Below are 22,402 nucleotides of genomic sequence, written 5' to 3'. Positions count from 1 at the left end.
TATGCACATCAGGGACTACCGTTGTTTAATATGTAATTCTTAAAACTGAACTGAGTTGAACTGCTTTATGAAATAATTAAATTTTGCACTGAGACCATTCAGTATTACTCAGCTTAGGATACCACTCGTACAAACCAAGCTATCTAACCCCTCCATTACTGGTTATTACTCTTAAATACTGTTGTCTTAATACTTTGTAACTGATAATTCTACTCACTGAATTTGGTATTTTTCACCTTTCTGCATGAATTAATATATACAAGAAATAAGAAGTTAAATACTATATTTTTACTGTTCATTATTTAAAGTATAATTTCAGTTTTTCTAATGGGTAAAATATTGCAACTGTAGTACAGATAAATGCAGTCAAACAACAGCACTTAAACATGATTTTTCAAATGCAGCAAATTTACTTTGAAGTGTCAATGTGAGGTAAAGATATGCTCATGTTTGGCTTTTGAAAACATTTTATAACTCTTGCAATAAAATTTAAAATTATTACCAAAAGCTTAGGTCTTCTGCACCATAGAGAGTTTCAATCCAGATCTGGAGTTCTTTTACAGTTTGAGTGTGCATATTTTTGCCATGTAATGTTGGCACATATGATTGCCTGTACGTCTTTACTGATGTATATTACAAAGTTATAAGTGAATAAAGAAGTTTGAAACAATTAAACACTCAGATTAATTTAAATTCTTGACCTATTGGCCCGTAAATTGCTCCGTACGAACGGCGCTCCCCGCCCCATAGATTTATACTCAGCCACTAACTTACCGCGGTCTTTACTGCGGGATCTTCCTCTAATAGGAAGCTGGGAAGAGCCCAACATTAACTCCAGTGAAGCTAGGACCGGTGGAAGAAGCGAGAGGATTGATCTCTCCCCTCGATCAATCAGATTGCAGCAACCTTGAAAAGCCGCGAAGAGTCAAAACCTTGAATTACAAGCTGCAACGTTAAAACCAGGAAGTGAAAACAACAACAATAAAATAATTTGTAAGAACAGTTACAGACAGTGAAAAAGAGAGATGGTAAGAAATATCAAATTGGAGACAGAAGGAAAAAGTCAAATAAAGGTTTTTTTCAAATTTTGATTTAAAAAATGACCAGAAACTATTAAAATAAGGATTAATGAGAGTCCAGATTTTTAAAAGTTAATTTTTAGTTATTTGGCGGTCATTAAGACTTAGTTTAGACCTGGTATATTTAAGCGGACATGTTTTGCAGTGATATTAGTTTCCATCAGGGCAGAAGAGCAAGTTGGTGCTGGTCCATTGATTCTGTTGATTGCAGCCGGTGCTATCTCTTTAATGTGAACCTGTCAGATAGCCAGCGAACCAGGAAGAGCAAATTCTGGATTTCTGCGTTTGACTGCACATGTGCGAACGCCAGAATTTGCTCTTTCATTTGGCCACTAACAACAGTGAGCGCTGTTGAGCTCACCATTTTTTTTTAAAGCAATTTCCAGCCATTAATTCAGGGCTCATAAATTGATGTGGTTATATCCCTCCCTACACTGCATACAAAGACTGTAACAATCAATCATCCATCATATACATTTCCTTTCCTCTTCCTTTCTCAAACTATAAAGTTAGCATTATTTCAAATCAAAGTAGTTTCTTTCAAAGACATCTTTATAGTGGTAGGCCACCAGAAGCAACATACAATCTTTTGAAAGACTGCACTTGCCGTGTTTTAAAATAAAACCTCTTTGTAATAAAATGGTAAAATCTTAAGCAAAGCAGCAATTTTGAATCAAATCTACAATCCTGTTTACAGCCAAGGGGAGATTGTTGGGCCAGTCGCAGAGTCTTTCTCCCTTGTTTATTGCTAGTTCGCATCTTCTCATGAGACACTAACTTGCAAAGACATCCACTTCTAGAACAAAAGTACACTCTGGGGTTTATAATAATTGGTTTGGGGCCAGAAATAGTGAGGAGGGAAAATGACCATCCAAATCCTCCTTTTTAATCCACCATTTACAATCAACAAGCTCAGGGCAAAAATCCTTTCACATATTATACACTCAATTAAGCACATTGCTTCCTCATTACAGTGGGAATAATAATGTCCATGCAGCAGTAAACATAGAACAGAAACTCTATTTGTATCTTCAAATAAAGTGACTAGCCCTTTTATCTCCACGAACAATTAACTCACTCATCTAGAAGATTATAGCGAGCGTACTAATTTGGCTTACCTGTTTCCAGTATTCTCCTTCACAGCACTATTATGGAGCCTAGTATTTTTCCCTCCCTTCACCCTGTTCAATTATAATATGCTATAACATAATGTAAATTTAAGGTATTTTACTTCAAGGACAGACTTGTAGAAATGCCTACATTTCAATGTTTCTGTGTCCTGGTGTCAGAAACAGCATTGTACTATCCTTTCCCAAGCTCTAGGAAATTTCTTCCAAACCCTGAAGGCAATCAAACAAGCTCCAGAAGACTGCTGTAACTATTAATTCTATAAACTCACAGGAACGTATCCAGCTCCCTTTTGAAGACCTGTAGCATATCCATACTCACTGCACATTCTGGCAGTTTATTCCAAAGGTTGATTTTCCTGATTGGCCTTGTTTTGTCTCTCCCAGGCGATTGTATGACTGATGATGGGCAGGTGGGTATGTGTCCTGGTGCATATGGGTGCCTAATCTTGATGCTCCAGACATTGTGGGACAGGCTCGGTGGACCAGCTGGTCTTTTCCTGCCTCTCGATTTTGTATATTCATATGACTCTGTGGAAAGAAGTACTACTTGGCATCCAACCTAAGTCTCCATATTTTTTATTGATGCCCCCAGTCCTCCCCTCCCTATCTAGTTCAAAAAACTTAGCCACCCTAACAGAATCTATCCCCTTCATCATTTTAAATACCTCCATCATATTCCCTCCACTGAAAATGCCCCAATTCTTTGAGCCTCTACAGTTGGGATTAAAGCACATTGGAATAATGTAGAGGGAGCTTTACTCTGCACCTAACACATATACTTAATGCTGGGTTATTTGACACTAAAAATGTTCCACTGTCTAGCATTGATACTCCTGATCTTGACCAAAACAATATTCACCCCAAAACACCCAAATTATATTTTTTGAATCCTAACTAAACTTGAATAATTAGACAATAAATAAAATTGATGTGTGGCTTTTCTAAAACTGCATGTATCATAATTTGATTATAGCGTAGACTGCTGTATGTGATGCATTAACCATTGGTCCTGTACTGAAAGTCTCTAGTTACCATTCACTTCATCTATTCTGAAAATTTAGTAGGATGGAGGGGAGAAAATATTATCCTGCAATCTTATCAATTAATCTTAACTTTGGAGGAAGGGGGGGAATCTGATAGATCTGTTTTTGCCTGTCCTTGATGATAGGAATTCTAATTAGACTCTTGTCACTTTAAATTTGCCATTAATTGTTCAATTCTCCACTAGAAAGCACTGTAGGCTATAAGAATGAGTGGTGTGGGAAACTGAAATATCTCCTGATAGAGTATATACTACTTTACTGAATTAAAAGCATGGTGTTGAGGCAAAGCAGAACACACAACCTGCTGTAGCTAACCTTGACCTTTGTAGCCGATTGAGAGAGTTACTATCATGGAGGCTGTGGGTAGGAAGCCAGTACAGAGAGTCATAGGTTGGAGGTTGAGCCTCTTGTCTGGTATTCATGGTGATGGTTGCTATTGGAAATAGTTACAGGGAGACAGGCTAATTAAAATACTTAGATCGAACTTCATATGTCAAACAATCATAATGAAGTTGTGTGATCAATCCTGATGTCTTAGATGAAAGAAAATTCTGTCTAAATGTCCAATTCTAGCAGCTTGAAGTCCTGCCTATTTTACCTGTTTTTTGTCTGGCACTGCAAAGTATACAGTGGTTAGAAACAACTATAATATAATTAGCAATGTAGTTAATGTAAACAAAATATAGATCGCTGTCAATTGTTTTAATTGGGGAAATTTTTGTTAAGGGGAATCAAAACAGTAGGATTATGCCCTGCTGGAGGCAATATTCTGGAAGTTTTATAGAGAGTGTTTCTACTAATGTCACTCAGTAACTTCCGGGGGCCATGTTGGATTACAAGCATGGTTTCTGTCTGTCGGTTGTCGGTACTGTGCAGTATTTTTCTTTCACGCCTGCACCGACTGGGCAACATGCAATGGAGTAAATCTGATTTATGTGTCCCTGGTATAAAAAGCTAAGTGGGTGGAGCACAAATAAACATTCCAACGAGGCTTCAGGTAATGGGGCTGTTTGTTTTTCTTCATACTGGTGATGAATCTACCAATCCACCTGAGAGCTTAAATCATGCTTTTCCCCCTCCCTTTGAAGATACGTTTTAGCTCTGAACTGTATCGTTTCATGTTTGCTGCATTTTTGTTTTATGCTGATATGCGTGGTCAAGGAAGGATAGTGTGATGCAGACCCTGTGAACGATAACTATAAGGTTATTTGCGAGATCATTCTGCCTTTAACTTTTACTCCAGCACTGACAGCACTTACAAATATTGGCATGTTTACTTGCTTTTAGTAATTAAAAAATATCAGTATCCAACACATTTGCTCATTAATCGGACGCCCCGATTCCCAGCAGGACAACTATAGAATGACGCTGAAAATATTTTATTATTTTAATATAATGCAAAAAATGAAATATATTACAAGTAATTTTGACTTCGGAGATGGTGGATCTCTCCTACCAAGTATTTTTTTAAAGAGAAGATCCACATAGAATTTTCTTAAAATAATAATTTTAAAAAGCCAAAAGAACTTTATTAGCAGCAGAGGACGAATATTCCAATTTTGCTTTTCAACGATTTTCCCTCTTCTTTTATTTTAGATTTCCAGCATTTGCAGTCTGGGCAAAGATGTCCTCCGTGGCCGTATCAAAATGATAAACACACTTATAAAGAACAGCTGCACCATTCCCCCTACATTTATCCCTCCTGATCCCCAAATAAATGCTGGAAGCGCATGGCGTGTCTGCTAGCATCTGTGTGTAAAGATGTTAATAATTTGGGTGTAGACCTTTCTTCCAGTTATGATGAGGGAGGGGGTCTCTGGCCAAAATGTTAACCTGTCTTTCCTCTGCACAAATGTTGACAGACTTGCTGTGTATCCTGTAAGGACTCTATTCCCTTCTCCCAGTTTCTCCGCCTCATCTGTTCTGATGATGCCACCTTCCACTCCAGTGCTTCCGGTATGTCTTCCTTTTTCCTCAAACGAGGATTCCCCTCCACTGTAGTTGACAGGGTCCTCGACCGTGTCCGTCCTATTTCCCGCACTTTTACCCTCACTCCTTCTCCCTCCCAGAACCTTCCAGGTGAAACAGTGGTTTACTTGTAGTTCTTTCAATTTAATATACTGTATTCGCTGCTCACAATGCAGTCTCCTCTTCATTAAGGAGACCAAACACAGACTGGGTGATCGCTTTGCTGAGCGCCTCTGCTCAGTCCGCAAGTGTGACCATGATCTGCCGGTCGCTTGCCATTTTAATTCTCCGTCCCACTCCCACTCTGACCTCTCTGTCCTCGGCCTCTTATACTGTTCCAATGAAACTCAATGGAAGCTCGAGGAACAGCACCTCATATTTCGATTAGGCATGTTACAACCTTCCAGACTCAACATTGATTTCAATAACTTCAGATCATAACCACTGCTCCCATTTTTTCGGGCAGCAAGTGTTGCTAATGGTTCTGATGTTGATGCTCCTCTAGACCTGTCTTTTGTTTCTTTACTTGTCCTGTTACCACCCTCCTTGCCTTGCACCATCATCCCTTTTGTCACAATCACTCCTGCTCTCTACCCTATCAGAGACCTTCCCTTTTGTTCTTTCCTCCCCTCCCCTTCCTCCCTCTAATCTTCAGCTTCTTCCAGTTCTGACCTAGGGTCATCGACCTGAAACGTTAACTCTGTTTCTTTCTCCACAGATGCTGCTTAACTTGCTGAGTATTTCCAGCATTTTCTGTTTTTATTTCAGATTTCCAACATCCACAGTATTTTGCTTTGGATTTGCTGTGAATCTCACGCATTTTCTTTTTATTTCCGATTTTTCCAGCATTTACTGCTATTTTCCCCATCTTCACCTCCACCAATGTTAGCACATCTCCATTCGACAAGGTCCATGCTGTCAGGTGAATAAACCCATAAAAAAAGATTTCATTGATTTGCATCTGGCCCATAAAAAGCACAATACAATGCTGGAATGTAACAACTACATAAGCATATTTTTGTCTCAATGTACTTAAGTTTCAGCTCAAAGAACTGCCAATCAAATCCTTTTAATATATTTTTTAATAAAACAAAGACTTGGAAGAAATATCTCATTTTATTCTGGATTCTGCCATGTAATTGTTATGGACAAGAACATAAACAGGACAACTGGTTTTGCAAGTGTTGTTTTAGGTCTTCGCTGATTGTTGGACTTAATATTTTGACTGCACACAAGGTAGAGTGAGTGTAGTGCACAATCTATGGAGGTTAATACAAAGATTCGGGGGAGGGAATGACATCACACACAAAAACAACCGAATCTCTTCAAACATGATCACACAGTGTAAAAAGCAGATACTTAGTCTGATGAAAACAAATTTCTGTCATAAATTGCATACTTTTTACCCAAAGTTAATCCAAACACACAATCGAATGTGTGTTCTATTTCCCCAGCAAACGAAGCAGCTCGAACGGGTTTCTTTCGTGCGGTAATTGACAGGAATGTGCCCAAAAAAGTGTGTCCTCCTCAGCAACTTAATATTTGTCTCATATTCTGTTTTTTTACATCTGAAATAGAATTATTTTAATGGAGTTGGTAGACTGTGACCTTTCTAAAGTTGGTTCAATTAGAGGTCATTTGTTTTGACTGAGCAACATTTGGATAGCAACAATAAAACACTCTCTACTCCAACAGGCTTGTACTCAAACATGGCATGTCACATGACCTGTGACGTATATTAGGAACACCCTATAGTATGGGCAAAGTTTGAATGTAACATTTCACATCTGCAATTCAATTGTATTTATATTTGGTTTGTATGTACAAACAAATTTATTGTGTGTACCTCTCTTTCATTCCTCTTCCCATCCCCAATTTCACTCAGACAAAATTACCAGTGGCCAAATTAAGAAGCAAAACATTGCCTTAATTTGCAAGGCAAATACAACTTCCACTTGTAGCTAATAGATACTTAAAGAGCGAGCAGATGTGCTGTGCTTAACTCACTTCAGCAACTGCTCCCCAAATAGTAAATTAGTGTTCAAACATGGTCTTTAACTGATACAAATCATTTTTATCTAATATATCTGCATTGCTATACCTACTTCTCCAAAAAAAAAAGTTATGTTCTGACTATTTGTATTATCCACCTGACAAGTGATATAAATGAAACTCCTTTATATGGAATTCACTTACAGTTAAATTGGAAAAACTAAACTAAGGGTTGCAATATAGAAGTGAACAGAAGAGGAATTAACTGAATCCAATTGAGCCATCCAGTTTAGATTGAAAGCCTAAAGTGTTCATAAAGCTTTTCTGAATTTTTTTTTAAACTGAAATCAAATTTCATGCAGAAACAATCAAAACCAACTTGTCAAAACTACCTTTGTTGGCACTGTAACCTGAGAATAATGGTTGTCATCGGGCACATCATGCTGCTTACCGGATTGTGTAGCAGGATTTAGATTGTATGTCACCTGCCCTGTCACAATTTCAAGCCTATCTTCAAGATAACAACGTGCCAAATAACAGGACAAAATTTGTTTGCTTGAAGTCACTAAATTTTTCAGCTTTCTTATTGTGCAATAGAATGCTTAATGTAACAACTCGCAACATCAAACTGCAATAACCTTCAGTGATTTAAGCAAGTGACAGTGGTACCTTTTTGTAGTGAGACCAAACTGCGTTTAAAATGTCTGACTAATGTAGGGCTTAACTCATCCACTAAAATGAGTTGTTCTCATTTATAAATGTAATTAATATTTTTTAGCCTAGTAAACAGTGGAAATATCCCAAAGCTCAAATGCATACAAACTGATTTTGATATTTAACCAACATTAAGCCCTGTATCCACCTAAAGTAAACAAAAACATGTAGTAATAGATGGGAGAGCAATACCCAATTTTTCACAGATCATAGTAGTCAATTGTAAACAAATAATAACACCACCTCATTAAACTGTTGAAAATGTTGCTGTCTGTATCTGGCAGAGGGGTTGCAGTACATTTTAGTGAACCAAAGAATTTATTTACCTTAAAAATAGTCTCAGATTTGTATTAGACAGTACAGTTGACATAGGAACAGCTAGACAAAAAACGACCAAGGTCTGTCTAGTTCGCCTTCGACTGTTCTGATAGTCGCATGATACAATGATAATGGAGTTACTGACTAATCATACCAATCAATCAACATCAATTAGTCTATAACAGACCCAGAAATTCCATGAGAAAAACCCCAGTGGTGGAGAGTTTTGGGAACCATCGGTCCAAAGTTCCTCCCAAGCATACTACACTTATCATATGTATGTCTCAATTTACTCATATACTGTGTCCCAAAATGTTATTATAAAATATTATTTTTCATGATCACTTAAAACTTCTTTAAAAACAATTTATAAAAGATGGCAGAATACACAGTAGAATTATTCACATTCTCCATCCAAAATGTAGCTGATTTGAGCTCTGTTAAAAAGCTTTCAAACTTCCAATAAATATTTTGGAAAAAGTGAAGTCCTCAGGATGTTTTATTATAATGTGTACAGTCTATAAAGTGAATAAGCCATGTACTAGTTTAAGAAAATGTAAAGTACAATACACAAACCATGAAATGGTATGCTGAAAACTACTGACCAAATTTCTGCCAAAAAAAAGTGTTGAAGAACAGCACCTAGTTAAATTGATTTACTGCAGGAATATTTTTTATTTTTTGAGTATTCTGATTTGTTTTCTTTCTTTACCTCATGTGTTTTTGTTTCCTGACTAAAAACTGATAAGAATGGAATTCACTAAACCTGAGCAAAATATCTTAAGATTTGTTGCTACATATTTTAGTTTAAACATAACATGCATTTGTGATGACTTTTGATTACAGCAAGTAAATTTAACTTGTTTGGGTAGTTTATTTATTTAATTGATTTTAGCTTCTCAAGTCAACATCCTGACTAGAATCAAAAAAAATGTATATCTAAATTTGGAGTACACCAACCCAGAGATAAACATCCCTTAAGATTGCACTACTCTATACTATCTTGCACTCATCAAAAAAGTCACTGTGTTTACGTGGGATACCTGGGTACTATTACATTGTGCAGTCATCCTAAAGGAATTGTTAATAATGTAATATACTGTAGTAGTGCTAAATAGTAATTTGAGTAATAGTAAGTAGAGCTGTGGGAGGCTTCTAGATGTTAAGAAATGTTGAGACAAATACATAACTATGGCTAATATCCACATGAATTATTTACATACAAAATAATATCTGGGAGTTACAAAGCGGTAATCTGATTGAGATGTGATAAGTGAAACCACAAGAGGTTTAAAGCAACATCTGAACACAGAGGTTGGGCTTACGGAATTTTAACTCGCTCCCAGAAATGGCACTTCACAGAATGTAGTTGTGTAATTTAAGTACACTATTCTACCTTTGACTGCTAATGGATATAAGAACATAAGAAATAGGAGGAGGAGTAGGCCACATGGCCCTTTGAGCCTGCTCTGCCAATCAATCAGATCATGGCTGATCTTCGACCTAACTCCACTTTCCTGCCCAATCCTCATATCCCTTGATTTCCCTAGAGTCCAGAAATCTGTCTATCTCAGCCTTGAATATATTCAACGACTCAGCATCCACATCCCTCTGGGTTAGAGAATTCCAAAGATTCACAATCCTCTGAGTGAAGAAATTCCACCTCATCTCACTCTTAAATGGCTGACCCCTTATCCTGCGACTATGCCCCCTGGTTCTAGATTCTCCAGCCAGGAGAAACAGCTTCTCAACATCTACTCTGTCAAGCCCTCTCATAATCTTACATGTTTCAGTTAGATCACCTCTCATTCTTCTAAACTCTAGAGAGCATAGGCTCATTCTGCTCAACCTCTCCTCATAGAACGACCCTTTCATCCTAGAAATTAATCTAGTGAACCTTCGCTGCACCGCCTCAGAGGCAAGTATATCCTTCCTTATATAAGGAGACCAAAACTGTACACAGTACTCGAGGTAAGGTCTCACCAAAGCCCTGTACAACCGTAGTAAGACTTCCTTACTTTTGTACTCCAACCCTCTTGCAAGAAAGGCCAACATTCTAATTGCTTGCTGTACCTGCATGCTCACTTTTTGTGTTTCTTGTACGAGGACACTCAAGTCTCTCTGAACACCAACATTTAATAGTTTCTCATAATTTAAAAAATATCATGTTTTGCTATTCTTCCTACCAAAGTGAATAACCTCACATTTCCCCACATTATACTCTATCTGCCACCTTCTTGCCCACTTACTTAACCTGTTTATATCCCTTTGCAGACTCTGTGTCCTCACTGCTTACTTTCCCACCTAGCTTTGTATTGTCAGCAAACTTGGATACATTACACTCGGTCCCTTCATCCAAATCATTAATTTAGATTGTAAATAGCTGAAGCCCAAGCACTGATCCTTGCGGCACCCCACTAGTTACAGCCTGACAGCCTGAAAATGACCCATTTATCCCTACTCTCTTTTCTGTCTGTTAACCAATCCTCTATCCATATGAATATGTCACCCCCAACCCCATGAGCCCTTAGCTTGTGTAACAACCTTTTATGTGGCACCTTATCGAATGCCTTTTGAAAATCCAAATATACAACATCCACTGACTCCCCTTTATCTACCCTGCTAGTTACAGCCTCAAAAAACTCTAATAGGTTTATCAGGCATGATTTCCCTTTCATAAAATCATGTTGACTTTGCCTAATCGTATTATGATTTTCTAAGTGCCCTGTTTCCACTTCCTTAATAATGGATTCCATCATGTTGACTTTGCCTAATCGTATTATGATTTTCTAAGTGCCCTGTTTCCACTTCCTTAATAATGGATTCCATCATTTTCCTGACGACTGATGTCAGGCTAACTGGCCTGTAGTTCCCTGTTTTCTCTCTCCCTCCTTTCTTGATTAGCGGGGTCACATTTGCTACCTTCCCATCCACTGGGACTATTCTAGAATCTAGGGAATTTTGGAAGATCATAACCAATGCATCCACCATCTCTGCAGCCACCTCCTTTAGATGGATGTAGGCCATCAGGTCCAGGGGATTTATCTGCTTTTAGTCTCATTAGTTTCTCAAATACTTTTTCTCTACTGATATTAATTACTTACTTTAAGTTCCTCACTCTCATTAGACCCTTAGTTCCCCACTATTTCTGGTATGTTTTGTGTGTCTTCTACTGTGAAGATAAATACAAAATATTTGTTTAATGCATCTGCCATTTCCTTATTCCCCATTATAATTTCTCCTGTCTCAACCTCCAAGAGCCCAACTTTTATTTTTGCTACTCTCTTCCTTTTTACATACTTGTAAAAGCTCTTACAATCCGTTTTTATATTTCTTGCTAGTTTACTTTCATATTCTAGTTTCTCCCTTTTTATTAATTTTAGGTCATCCTTTGCTGGTTTCTAAAGCTCTCCCAATCCTCAGGCTTACTACTCTTCTTGGCAACATTATAGGCCTCGTCTTTTAATCTAATACTATCCTTAACTTCTTTAGTTAGCCACGGGTGGATCACTTTTCCTGTGGAGTTTTTATTTCTCAATGGAATGTATATTTTTTGAGAATATTGAAATATTTCTTTAAATGTTTGCCATTGCCATTTGGTTTCCCAATCTACTTTAGCCAACTCGCCCCTCAAAGCTATGTAATTGGCTTTATTTAAGTTTTAGACTCTAGTTTCTGACTTAAGTACATTAGTAATATGTTCTGTACTGTGCACTGACTGTTGGTAGAATGGTCATGAAACTTAAAAGGAGGATATTCAACCCCCTTCTGATTAAACTACCAGGAGATTTCACCATTACATAACTGAGAAAAGGACATCACTTTTTTGTGATGTAGTTACTTCTACACTACACAGTTAGAATCATAGAATGGGTACAGCACAGGAGGAGGCCATTCGACCTATCGAGCCCATGCCAGCTGTTTGTAAGAGCAGTCCAGTTAGTCCCGTTCCCCCAGTTCTCTTTCTAAATCAGTAATACTAAGGGAGCCCTTGTGTGCTCATATAAAGACTTCAGGACTATTGAATGTAACCTAAACGTTGTTCATTTATTACAGTAGTTGGATATATTTACACAAAATGTTTGTTGTGGTTTGGGAAGCGATTTTGGCTTTCCACCAATGCTAAACTGGCACAGTGTAAATCCAGATCAGGGCTCAACCTGACTCTGAAGTGAAGCATGAATGTAAATCCAGTGCGGTGTCAAAATTAATCTACATAGTGCTCAGGAGGTCCTAATTAGGACAGTTAAAGTTACAGTCACGCAGGACCAAATAATGTAAACAGGGTTCTGTCCATATCAGACTAATTGCTGCAATGTAAATGCACCCTTAGGAATCCCACCAACGATTATACAGTGTATAGGCAATTAGCAATTCATTCAGTTATTATTTTCTGTTGCAGCACTGAAAGTGACTTCTGTGCATTGCACTCTCCCATTTGTATTTCACATCAGATAACTAATCTCCATAGACCCATTGGAAAATATGGAAGCCCAACTGTTATGCCCATGCACAGAGGGTCACACCTGGATGCTAGTCATTCAAGTTCAAGGCAGTGTGGGCCTGGGAACCAATTTTAAAGCAGTGCAGCAGCATATCATATATTTGTTATTGAAAAATAAAACAGATTCACAATCTCAAAAGAAATACTTTTAAACTAGTACCAGTTCTTGCAGATACTGCAGATTTTAGTTGAAAAGGACTTACTGTAACGTGTATTCTTTATGTTCTTTTTGTAGCCCTGACACTTTCAGCAGACCAAGAAATTGAGGCAGTGCCTGTCTTGTGCACTTGCATGCTTGTGTCACGGGGCACCCAGAACTGGCCCAGCATGTTTAGTGGCCTAGACTCAGGGGCCACAATCCCACGTCAGATCACTAGACCCATAAAATCTGAGTGTACCTTGACATCAGATAAACAAAAGTTGGGTCATTTACATTACAGAGTGCTACAAAAGGCAGGAGTGCCACACTCCCATTGGTGACACTAATAATGTAGAAGTACACCATTGTAGACGTATACTGCACCAGCACAGCATAAGCTGCTTTTATATTGCAGACCAGGTCTTGAGATAGAGACTTTAAAAGCATTGCTCTCCTGCACTTAAATTTGATTGGTACAGCCAGTATCTGTGTGAACCAGCTGAAAAGTGAATCACATTGGCCCAGAATTTGCTGCAAAAATAACGGCGAGTTCACAGTGCAGACTGTTATTAATGTGTTAAAAAAAATCAATTTGTGGCAAGGAAGAGATACGCCATGAGCTGTGAATCGGCACAAATTGCTGGATAATTTGGGCCGCACCACTGTTAGCTTTGCAAAAACAGGAGGTCACCATCAACCTCCCCACGAGTGTCAAGAAATTGCTGCATTTGCACTGTAAAAACAAATTAAACTCGCCACAGGAAGTTAGGGCTGCTATTTCATGGCGTAAGGACCCTGTTAATGGGGCAATTTATGTTTCCAATGGCCTTCCACTTTGAAACCAGTTAGCAATTAATGATAAAATTGTTCTGCACATACCACATAAAGCACGAAACCAGGATGCAAGTTAAACTGGAAAAATTACAAAATGAAGTAAATCCTTCTCAGAGAGAAAAAAAATACATTCGGAATACAACTAAATGATAGAACTGAAAGGAAACAGAGCACAGATTGGAAAGTCATGTTCCATAGGCAGAAAAACTTAGAACTACACAATTTCCTTCATGTACTTTGTTTAAATAATCAGATGTTCACACTGCCACTTCAGACCTTTGCCAACCATATAAATCCTTAAATTTTATTGATTAAGGAGATAGACTATTTGTCCTGTCGTTCACCAAGGTCCCAGATGCCTCTTTGGCCATGCCGTGCCGTTATCAATTCGCACTTCCAGCAATTTGCAGCACAAAATTAATTGGAGCTGAAGGCTAAGAAAAAAAACAACTCACGCCACTCACCGTGAGATGCCCCACTCCAGCAAATTCTGGGCCATTAGATTGCACATGGGAAAGTTGGCTGTGATGATTTGTCCAGTGCACTTTATATAAAGTACTGACATCACAACATTGCATGATCACCTCAACACAGGAAATGAGCTGCCACTTACTGGGCCCAAGAAATCCAATGGCAGTCGGGAAGACCCGGTAAAATATGTGTCTTGGATGCCAGTCTTAAAAAATGATGTGGAGATGCCGGTGATGGACTGGGGTGTACAAATGTAAGGAATCTTACAACACCAGGTTATAGTCCAACAGTTTTATTTGAAAATCACAAGCTTTCAATTAATTCAATGAATTTAGCTTGCAGTTGCCACCGGCTGTGCGAGGCTTGCATGTTGGGAACCAATGGCTTAAGAACGAATTAAAAGCAGCAATAGTGAATGCCCTTCACAACCAATGACCGTGTGCTGCAAAGAAAGATTACAGATAAATTGTTTGAAAGTGGCTTGCCTAACGCTATGACAGCTTTGAACAGTGAGAAACATTATACAGTTTGCAGCCAGTTGTGCTTAAACAATGTTCAATGCATTTCATTCACTTTGCATTGAAACTATAAAACAGCTAGTTACTTTACAGCAATTAGTTCTAGTTTGAAAGCGTTTGATTGTTAAAAATTATCATTGAAAGCAGAAATTGTGTTAAACAGAATATATGCATGAAATATATTCTGGCATATAGCTTTCTTTTAAGATTTTACATTTTGACATCTGTATCCAATGTATAGTATGTTTCTAGATCATTAAGCAGGTGATGATCCTCTTTGCTTAGAATAGTTAATTTTTGACATAAGAACATAAGAAATAGGAGCAGGAGTAGGCCATATGGCCCCTCAAGCCTGCTCCTCCATTCAATAATATCATGGCTGATCTTCTAACTCAACTCCGCTTTCCTGTCCTATCCCCATGTCCCTTAATTCCCTTCGTGTCCAATAATCTATCCATCTCAGACTTGAATATTCTCAACGACTGAGCATCCACAGCCCTCTGGGGTAGAGAATTCCAAAGATTCACAATCCTCTGAGTGAAGAAATTCGTCCTCATCTCGGTCCTAAATGTCTGTCCCCTTATCTTGAGACTATGACCCCCTAGTTCTGGACTCTCCAGCCAGGGGAAACAGCCTCTCAGCATCTACCCTGTCAAGCCCTCTAAGAATCTTATATGTTTCAATTAGATCACCTTTCATTCTTCTAAACTCCAGAGAATATAGGCCCATTCTACTCAATCACTCCTCATAGGACAACCCTCTCATCCCAGGGATCAATCTAGTGAACCTTCATTGCATTCCCTCCAAGGCAAATATATCCTTCCTTAGATAAGGAGACCAAAACTGTACACAGTACTCCAGGTGTGGTCTCATCATTGCCCTATATAATTGCAGCAAGACCTCCTTATGCTTATACTCAAACCCCCTTGCAATAACAGCTAACGTACCATTTGCCTTCCTAATTGCTTGCCGTACCTGCATATTAACTTTCTGTGATTCGTGTACAGGGACACCCAAATCCCTCTGAACCCAACATTTCTTAGTCTCTCACCTTTTAAAAAATATTCCACTTTTCTATTCTTCCTACTAAAGTGGATAATTTCACATTTCCCCACATTATATTCCATCTGCCACCTTCTCGCCCACTCACTTAACCTGTCTATATCCCTTTGCAGCCTCTTTGCGTCCTCCTCACAGCTTACTTTCCCACCTAGCTTTGTATCGTCAGAAAACTTGGATACATTGACTTAGATGAGGGGACCAAGTGTATTGATATATATTGTAAACAGCTGAGGCCCAAGCACTGATCCTTGCGGCACCCCACTAGTTACAACCTGCCTACCCGAAAATGACGCATTTATTCCTACTCTCTGTTTTCTGTCCATTAGCCAATCCTCAATCCATGCAAATATATTACTCCCAATCCCATGAGCCCTAATCATGTGTAACAACCTCTTGTGTGGCACCTTATCAAATGCCTTTTGAAAATCCAAATACACTACATCCACTGGTTCCCCCTTATCTACCCTGCTAGTTACACTCTCAAAAAACTCTTAGATTTGTCAAACACGATTTCCCTTTCAGAAAACTGTGTTGACTGCCTAATCATGTTATGATTTTCTAAGTGCCCTGTTGCTACGTCCTTAATAATAGATTCTAGCATTTTTCCTACTACTGATGTCAGGCTAACTGGCCTATGGTTCCCTGTTTTCTTCTACCTCCTTTCTTGAATAGAGGGTTACATTCACTACCTTCCAATCCATGGGGACTGTTCTAGAATCTAGGGAATTCTGGAAGATCAAAACCAATGCATCCACCCCCTTCAAAACCCTAGGATGTAGACCATCAGGTCCAGGGGATTTGTCGGCTTTTAGTCCCATTAATTTCTCCAGTACTTTCTCTTTACTAATTTTAATTACTTTAAGTTCCTCACTCTCATTAGACCCTTGGTTCCCCACTATTTCTGGTATGTTTTTTGTGTCTGTCTTCACAGTAGAAGACACAAAATATTTGTTTAACGTCTCTGCCATTTCTGTATTCCCCATTATAATTTCTCCTGTCTCTGCCTCGAAGGGACCCACATTTTACTTTTGCTAATCTCTTCCTTTTTACATACTTGTAGAAACTCTTACAATCTGTTTTTATATTTTGAACTAGTTTACTCTCATATTCTATTTTCTCCCTCTATCAATTTCTTGGTCATTCTTTGCTGATTTCTAAAACCCTCCCAATCTTCAGACTTACTATTCTTTTTGCCGACATTGTAAGCCTCCTCTTTTAATCTCACTATCCTTAACTTCTCTAGTTAGCCACGATTGGATCATTTTTCCTGTGGAGTTTTTATTTCTCAAGAGAATGTATATTCATTGAGAATTATGAATTATTTCTTTAAATGTTCACCATTGCTTATCTACCATCATATCTTTTAATCTAATTTCCCAATCTACCTTAGCCAACTCGCCCCTCATACCTACGTAATTGGCTTTGTTTAAATTTAAGACCCTAGTTTCGGACTTAACTACATCACTCTCAAACTCAATATGAAATTCTATCATATTATAAACACTCTACCCCAGAGGATCCTTATCGATAAGATTACTAATTAACCCTGTCTCATTATATAATACTAGATCTAAAATAGCCTGTTCACGAGTTGGTTCCTCAACATATTATTCTAGAAAACTGTCTCGAATGCATTCCGTGAACTTGTCCTCTAAACTGCTTTTGCCAATTTGGTTTGCCCAGCCTATATGAAGATTAAACTCCCCCATGATTATTGCATTACCCTTGTTACATGCTTCTCTAATTTCCTGATTTATACTCTGTCCAACACTATATCTACCGTTAGGGGGCCGATAAACTACTCCCACCGGTGTTTTCTGCTCCTTGTTATTTCTTAGTTCCACCCATACTGATTCTACATCCTGATTTTCTGAGCTAAGATCTTTTCTCATTACTGTCTTTATCTCATCCTTTATTGTCAGGGCTACTCCCCCCCCCCCCCCCCGCCCCAACTCCTTTTCCATGTTGCCTATCTTTTCTTAAAGTCAAGTACCCTGGAATAATCACCCTACAACCATGTCTGAGTAACGGCTACTAGATCAAACTCATTTATCTCTATTTGTGCCGTTAATTCATCTATCTTGTTACAAATGCTTCGTTCATTCAGATATGGCGCCTTAAATTTGAACTTTTTACTATTTTTCCCTGATGTGACCTTAGTCGCTAATGCCCTATTACCTTTGTTAAATTCTGTGCCCCTTCCTGACACACTCTGCTTGTTTTTACCCAAATCGCTACTCTGCTGTACAGCCTTGACCTTTCTCTTTAGACTTATAAATTTCCCACCTAAGGTGGCAAAGTTGAAAATTACCTCACGGCCCCCCCCCCCCTTATTTGTTTAAAACACTATCCACCGCCCTGGTTATTCGATTCGCCAGGACACTGGACCTCCTTGAGGTCTCCATAATTCAGCACTGATGCATAATTGCGATTAGTGCAGGGTTGATAATACTTGAATGTGCACTTGTATTTGTTTCATCAGAGAATATGAGTGTCATTTTAAAACTAAATATTTCTATTTAATTGTAAATGCTTTAGTCAAGCAATATAAAATATTCAAGCTTTAAGACAGAAATTGACCCAAATTCAGGACCTCTTTAAATAGTTAAAATTGATTTACCAGTAGTCATGGTCAGGGGGAGGGGAGGTCATTTTCAACTTTGCCGCCTTAGGTGGTAAATCAAGAATGAAAGTCAGCTAGGTTCTAAAGGGTGGGTGAACAGCTCTGTCAGGCTAGTGCCCAGGCGACCAAATTGAAAATTACCCCCTGTATCTCCATGTGGGAAGTGCTAGAGAGGCATTTATGTTTTGGTATTTTGTAAGAATATCAACATCTACTTGTTTTAAAGATATTTTCAGGCTAGTATGATACTTATCAGTTACACTGCTGCACTAAAATTGTTTCTGAAAATCAGAGCATAGATCTTGATCACTTTCCAGTAACATCCTTCTACAGCAGTCCATTTTATCAGTTTATCTTGCCTAAACAAATTAAATTGAGAAAATTGATAACAGATGCTTAAAAGCTGTTTTTATTAGGTTTGTTTTATCATTTATAGTGTTGTTGTCATCAGAATTTACAGCCAACAAGCTCAAAGCTGCATTTTATAGATTTGATTGCATTTAAGATACCAGCATGGTGAGAACAGACGAACTGAGTGGTAACTGAAAACCAACCAATGAAGCTTTTATAATCTTAGTAGCTGGCAAATAAGTTTGAATACAGTTGTGTTAATATGAAGATCTGCATTTCACCATAAAAGATTCACTGCAGCATCCAGATAATTGTTTCTTAATATAAATTGTCTTCATTAATAGGAAATCAGTGTTAAAGCTTTAGAATATTCATTCCCTATATTATGAATTGTAAATTTTTAAATATTAGCTGCTGGAGCCATATTAGAACAGGTGCAATTTAAGATAACAGAAATGACAAGAGCTCCTAATAAAATTATTTTAGTATGTGGAATTAAGGCTGGAGGCAATGTCCAGATAAAAAATGTGGAAATGTCAACTTTGCAAGAAGAACAAACTGTAACAGATGTGAAAAGAACATGTGAACCAAATCTGTTACAGTTTGTTCTTCTTGCAAAGTTGACTTTTGCACATTTTTTATTTTTTTATATGGACATATCCAGTCACAGACATGAAAGCTTTTCACCAACATCTTTCCCGCTTCCATTGAAGAGGCTGGAAATCGGGGAGCTGCGGGTGGCTTATTAAAAAGGGAGAGAGAGAGAAAATAATCTATCATCAGGCGTTATACCGGCCATCGCGTATAGCAGGCAAATCACGTTTGCACAAACGAGCCCACTATAAGCAGTGGGGACTGTGTTGTAATAAGGCTCCCATCAGTTTTGGATGGGAGCATTGGATGCCCATTTCGAAGCCCGCTCAAGAATCGAGTCAGGTGGACCTCAAGCGTCTACTGGGTGGTAGTTTGTTTTTAACTGCCTACCTCCCCATTTTTCAGCATGACTGGAGCGACAAGCAGATGAAAATTGCCTTCACTATTTCACATTTGACTCCATGAACTCAGTCTGTCAAAAATGGTTTATAATAAACCCTGTCCAAGTAGCTTGCATGGATGAGTACAATGTAGTGAGGATGGACAGTTGTCCATATATTGCCACTGGCCCATTATTAAATGTTCTGTCTTTATTAGCCCAATGTTTGTGTTCTGTTACCTATAGAAAGGCTTCATTCTCAGTGGAAATTTGTATTGCATTGTAAAAAGTGTTTTAAATACAATTTTTGATCATTTGAAATAATTTTATCAGTAATGTAGACAAAATGTACATATTGGGATATTACATTTGCAACAATTATGACCACTCTGTTGCTTGTGGGTTGATCTACATTTGCACATAGCTACACCTTGTATTGTATTGTGCTTTTACAGTTCAAATCACTCCAATCTGGCTTTTAATAGACATGCATTCATAATCAATATTTTATGGAATGGTTGATGCAGTGGGTTTGAGGATAAAGTTTACTTACAGGATGGTGAAGTGAAGTGGAACAAAAAGCACAGAGACAGATATGAAGGATAAAGAGTTGCAGAGATGAAAACATTTTAGATTGGAAAAACTGAACCAAAGAGAAAAGGAAAGTGATCAGTTAGAAAAGGTTTTGCTGCTTCTCTTACCTCTGGAACTTGGGTTCAAATCCTATCCATACTGATAATCTAAAAGTTTCTTAATTTTTATACACTTGCAGTCTTGCTACTTGGAACACTGCTTCTGTGACCTAAGTTCAAATGAAGTCCAGGTAGTCAAGATGAAAGTTTCTTCACTCTGATAATTGCTAAAGGTCTTACATAATTTTAAAAAATGGCTTCTATCCACTTCCCAGTGGGCATAAGTCAGTATAATATACCTTAAAATTGATAATAACTTGATACTAATTTGGCAAGGCTGTTCAGGGAGGCTGTAAAGCAAGTGGAGTAGAAACTGAAAATCTCAATAATAAAGTACGGTGTACTTTGCAGGGTAAAGTAGGGGTAAGTCTTATATTTCCTCTCACCTGTGTCATGCATGATCTAGTTGGATGCAAAATGGGGGAAAAAATCACTTACCAACATATGTCATCTTTCACCTCAATTAGTACATACACCTAGAGATTTTGAAAACAGTGACTGTCAACTATACTGATGCTTGTGTTTTATTTACAGGTAAAAATAATTGTTCCTAACAGCACTGCAGGTCTGATCATTGGGAAGGGAGGTGCCACAGTGAAAGCTGTCATGGAGCAGTCAGGAGCTTGGGTACAACTCTCTCAAAAGCCAGACGGGATAAACTTGCAAGAGAGAGTGGTGACGGTGAGTGGGGAACCTGAACAAAACCGCAAAGCCGTCGAACTTATCATCCAGAAAATCCAGGAGGACCCACAGAGTGGCAGCTGTCTTAATATCAGCTATGCCAATGTCACTGGTCCGGTGGCCAACTCCAACCCAACTGGATCCCCTTATGCCAACACTGCTGAGGTGTTACCAACTGCTGCGGCTGCTGCGGGGCTGTTAGGACATGCTAACCTCGCTGGAGTCGCCGCCTTCCCAGCGGTTTTATCCGGCTTCACAGGAAATGACCTGGTAGCCATCACCTCTGCACTCAACACTTTAGCCAGCTACGGATATAACCTTAACACACTGGGTTTGGGCTTGAGTCAAGCTGCAGCCACGGGTGCATTGGCTGCAGCCGCAGCCAGTGCAAATCCCGCCGCCGCAGCCGCAGCAAACCTACTGGCTACATATGCGAGTGAAGCCTCAGGCGGTGGCAGCCCTGTTGGTGGAACAGCGGGGACATTTGCCCTGGGTAGCCTTGCTGCTGCTACTGCTGCCACAAACGGCTATTTCGGTGCTGCCTCACCACTGGCTGCCAGTGCCATCCTTGGCTCAGAAAAATCTACAGACGGATCAAAGGACGTGGTCGAAATAGCGGTCCCAGAAAACCTAGTTGGTGCAATATTGGGGAAAGGCGGGAAAACATTAGTGGAATATCAGGAGTTGACTGGTGCAAGGATACAGATCTCCAAAAAGGGGGAGTTTGTGCCTGGCACAAGGAATCGGAAGGTGACCATTACAGGAACGCCAGCTGCGACCCAGGCTGCCCAGTATTTAATCACACAGCGGATCACTTATGAGCAAGGTGTTCGGGCAGCCAACCCACAGAAAGTCGGGTGATTTCCAAGCCCATTACAAAATTCTCTTTAACCCCCCCTTCCTCTACCCCCTTTTCAACAAGAAAGGATGTACTGTACTTTGCAAAAGTGAAGTTTTTTCTGTATTAATATATTATATGCAAAAGAATGCGACTATGTTGAAGATGTGTATATGTAAATAGTATATGTTTTACCAGATGTTTCATAGAAAGTAATTTTTCTCAATCTGTTTTAGTTCTCTATACTTTGCTTGTGTATATTTGTCAAAGGTGTTTCTAGTGTCAGGAGATCTTAGCCTGCCATTGTACCAGCATTATTATAGTTAATGACTGAATGTAGATAGCGATACACGTGTAGTTTTCAATATTAGTTCAAACTAAAAGCAGATAACGCTACATGTACTACTGTTAGGTTAGGGTATGGTGGGGTCAGTGACCTAAAATGGAGTGAGGCCAAAGCACTGTCCTGATC

The 22,402-nt window shown here is 38.8% G+C and overlaps 1 protein-coding gene across 1 annotated transcript in view; it reads left to right on the top strand.

Moving 5' to 3' along the window:
• LOC137326376 (RNA-binding protein Nova-1) overlaps positions 1-22,402 on the top strand; it is a 221,810-nt gene that overhangs the window by 197,775 nt on the left and 1,633 nt on the right. Inside the window, exon 5 of the mRNA XM_067991384.1 lies at positions 20,946-22,402. This exon is cut by the window's right edge and continues 1,633 nt beyond it. Coding sequence (XP_067847485.1) covers positions 20,946-21,953 — 1,008 coding nt within the window. The 3' untranslated portion in view covers positions 21,954-22,402. The remainder of the gene's footprint in view (positions 1-20,945) is intronic.

Source organism: Heptranchias perlo, chromosome 10 (genome assembly GCF_035084215.1).
Source record: "Heptranchias perlo isolate sHepPer1 chromosome 10, sHepPer1.hap1, whole genome shotgun sequence".
NCBI classification, from domain to species: Eukaryota; Metazoa; Chordata; class Chondrichthyes; order Hexanchiformes; family Hexanchidae; genus Heptranchias; species Heptranchias perlo.
Note: the sequence above shows the minus strand (reverse complement) of the source record. Positions and strands in the feature narration are given on the sequence as shown.